The 3,113-nt window shown below is 42.7% G+C and overlaps 1 protein-coding gene across 1 annotated transcript in view; it reads right to left on the bottom strand.

Moving 5' to 3' along the window:
• Positions 1-689: 689 nt before the first annotated feature.
• The window catches only part of spcs3 (signal peptidase complex subunit 3), a 3,084-nt gene continuing 660 nt past the window's right edge, over positions 690-3,113 (bottom strand). Inside the window, exons 2-5 of the mRNA XM_035659308.1 lie at positions 2,747-2,820; positions 2,366-2,442; positions 1,810-1,925; positions 690-935 (exon numbers count right to left, since the gene is read on the bottom strand). Of these exons, the coding sequence (XP_035515201.1) occupies positions 803-935; positions 1,810-1,925; positions 2,366-2,442; positions 2,747-2,820 (400 nt within the window). The 3' untranslated portion in view covers positions 690-802. The remainder of the gene's footprint in view (positions 936-1,809; positions 1,926-2,365; positions 2,443-2,746; positions 2,821-3,113) is intronic.

Below are 3,113 nucleotides of genomic sequence, written 5' to 3' on the forward strand. Positions count from 1 at the left end.
GCCTCTGCACCACAGCCGCCCCTAATACGGCCATAATAATTGTGTAGTAAAAATCTGACTGCGTATCAGTAGTAGTAGTAGTAGTAGTAGTAGTAGTTAGCTAAAGTGTTCCATTTACCACATACAGTAGACATATGTAGTATAATACACTGTGGCCACCTTCTCAGCTATAGTCTGAGCTGGAATAGTGTTTTTTTTATTTTTTATTTCTTTGCCCTACTGAGCTAGGACAGCTGAAGACTAACAGGAAGGAGAGAGGGAATGACTCATAGTAAAGGGCCACAGGTCGGACTCGAACCTGTGGCCGCTGCAGCAGGGACTCTAGCTGGGCGTCCCAGAGCTGGAGTTGGTGTCAGCACCTGTGTCTGTTAAACCTGACTTCTTCTTGGGTACTGTGGGTCTTCACTGGGAACAAGGGGTGTGTCATTACAGCTCACTATTACTGAATCCATTCACTCTGATGGTGTCCGCAAACACAGTACTCATCCAGACCTCTGGAGCACACTATATGACAGCTTAACACTGACTGTATGACAGCTCGCCAATTGGCTTCACAGTGGGGTTGAATTTGGTGTGTTACATCATAGCTGACATCAGACCAATAATATCTGCATCTAGTGGTAAGTGAGAGCATGTGTGTTTTTTATATATCAGTTTACTTGCTATTTATCCTCACGGAGACACAGACGTTCCACTCTCAACTTTTATTACAAACCAAAAATTCTTTTACATTTATGAAGAAACGTGTGTGTGTACAGTGTGAGTGAGTCTGGTTTCATCAGTACAGTGTGTGCGTCTCGGTCTAATAGCTCTTGGTGGTCTCGTATGCGTCTGGGAACGGGAGGCTGACGTATCCGCTTCCGGCAACGAGAGGCAGGATTCCGGCGTTGGGAACGACGTTCCACGACAGTGTCAGAGTGATGTTCTTGTTGGCCCTGGAGACGAGAAATGACAGTTAGCCGATCACAAACTTATAGTGTAGATAACTCCTAAATTAACAGTCACTAGAAGCACATTCATGGCCGTTTGTAAAAGTTTGTGGCCTACTGTGTTACTATTAGCAGAGTAGCGGTTCCTGGAGAGGCTATCTCAGTCCGCTGTCTGTGGTAAGCTGGTGTCAGTGGCTCCGGCTACGTAGCAGACCACAAGCGTGCAGAGAGGATGACTTTTATAGCAAGTCATTGGGGGCTGGTTGGTGATCAGCCAGTAGCGAAATTTCATCGCAATAGCCGAGTTTCAACCTGTAGAAGGCGGACGCTGTGCATTCTTATAGCATAATATGTAGAATTCAAATACTTTGCATTCAAATGTCCAGATTTGAGAAGGTTTTTTAATGACTCACTAGCTTCAAAGAGGCACAACGGCCGTTTTACTCATGAAGTTCATGAGTTTACTTGTCATGAGGAGTACAGCTCAGACTATGAAAACGGAAGCGTCTGTCTCTGATGATATCATAATGCTGTCATCAGGGTTCTATACACTAATGATATGGCAGCCCATACAGTGAATTTCTGAGCTTTTCTATGTAGATGATGCACCAATATGACTCAAAGGTTTTATATAGTGCTTTAAGAGGTACTCAAAGGCAAAGATAGTGGCATTATAGTTATATGTGAAATGTAGTGAAGCAGAAATAACGTACCACCACTTTATTCATGGTGCCAAAAGATTAAAGCAGTATGATTTGGGTGTTTGACAGTTTATTTAGCGCGACTGCCAGCTCAAACTTCTATTAGGACATGAGACAAATCAATACCTAATGGTCAGATTGCCACCAAATGTACAGTGAATGCAGCGTGTGTGTCTAACCTGAGTCCATTGCCGTCATCGAAGAAGAAGTATTTGGACTTCATGTCTCTGAAGTTCAGTTTGGTGTTTTCACCTCGAAGGACAATCTTGTCCCACAGCACCACCTGGTTCAGAGACTGACACACACACACATTATTTTCACTCCCAGTATGTGTGTCACTCCAGGTCCATTCATCAAAAGAGCTGTAAATGAGTTAGCTCATTTTCATACATTTATTAAATGAATATGTATTACATACTGTACTGTATTGCATATAGCTTCATTAAGTACACCTGTAACCTCTAATGCAACACAATGCAGCAGCTCAACCATGAATTCTGCTCTTACAAAGACAATAATGATCACTTTGGATTGACGCAGGGGTTCATCAGCTGTTCATTATTGAGGTTGTAGTGTGCAGTGGTGCTGCGCTATATCTAACAAATCTAATCCAAACCCGTGCCTGGGTAGCCTTAAATATATGTCATGTTATAACGTATACAATAGTGCAGATGAATGATGTCTCTTCTGACATACTGTACACGTGTGTGTGTGTGTGTGTGGATTATAACTTACATTGCTCTTTGTGGAGTACTCAGCAGACAGGTAGAGAAACAGTTGTTTTACGTTCCAGTCAAAAATTGGCTGCAAATGTAGGAAAAGTTGAGGAACAACAAGTGAACAGACACTGAAACTAAATTGCTTTGGAACCTCAAAGGTTGGTTCCCAGCTGGAACGCAAAAAACAGCAGGTTGTCCATGAGAACCAAAGGTTCCAAGAGTCTTCAACGGAGCTGGTTCAAGAACCAGAGCTGATTTGGTGGAAAAGAGGCCACATCAAAACAGAGTATAAACTAAAACTGTTCAGACAGAGACCGCTCTATTTCTGAGGGACTTCTGCAGAAAGTGAACTGCAACTAAAATAAGATCTTTCTTCATTTTGAGTAGCAAAGGATATCAGCTGAGAGGTCAAAGGTGATGAAGCCTAGATCACTGCGCTCCCTGGGTCCTGTGAAGTCGTCAACGTTCTTCCTGTTAAACAGGGAGAGAGAAGGAAGGATGAAGTGATGGAGGAAACAGAAAGAGGGACACATTTGAGGACCACCAACCTAAAGCGCAAGTTAAACAACTGCTGGTGAATACATTTTAAAAAAGCTGCAGGACACATCAAATATCAATACAAAAGAAAGACAGTGGATTGTGAGTCTTACTCCCAGGGCATCAAATACAGTGTTGGGACTGTGGGATTAAGATCAGCTATCTTCAAACCTTAAGCATTTCTATATCCTTCTTGGCTCTGATTGGTTGGATTCTTGTAAATACCA

This window comes from Morone saxatilis, unplaced genomic scaffold (assembly GCF_004916995.1).
Source record: "Morone saxatilis isolate NCDOM2014 unplaced genomic scaffold, NCSU_SB_2.0 Contig17, whole genome shotgun sequence".
In the NCBI taxonomy this organism is placed as follows: domain Eukaryota; kingdom Metazoa; phylum Chordata; class Actinopteri; family Moronidae; genus Morone; species Morone saxatilis.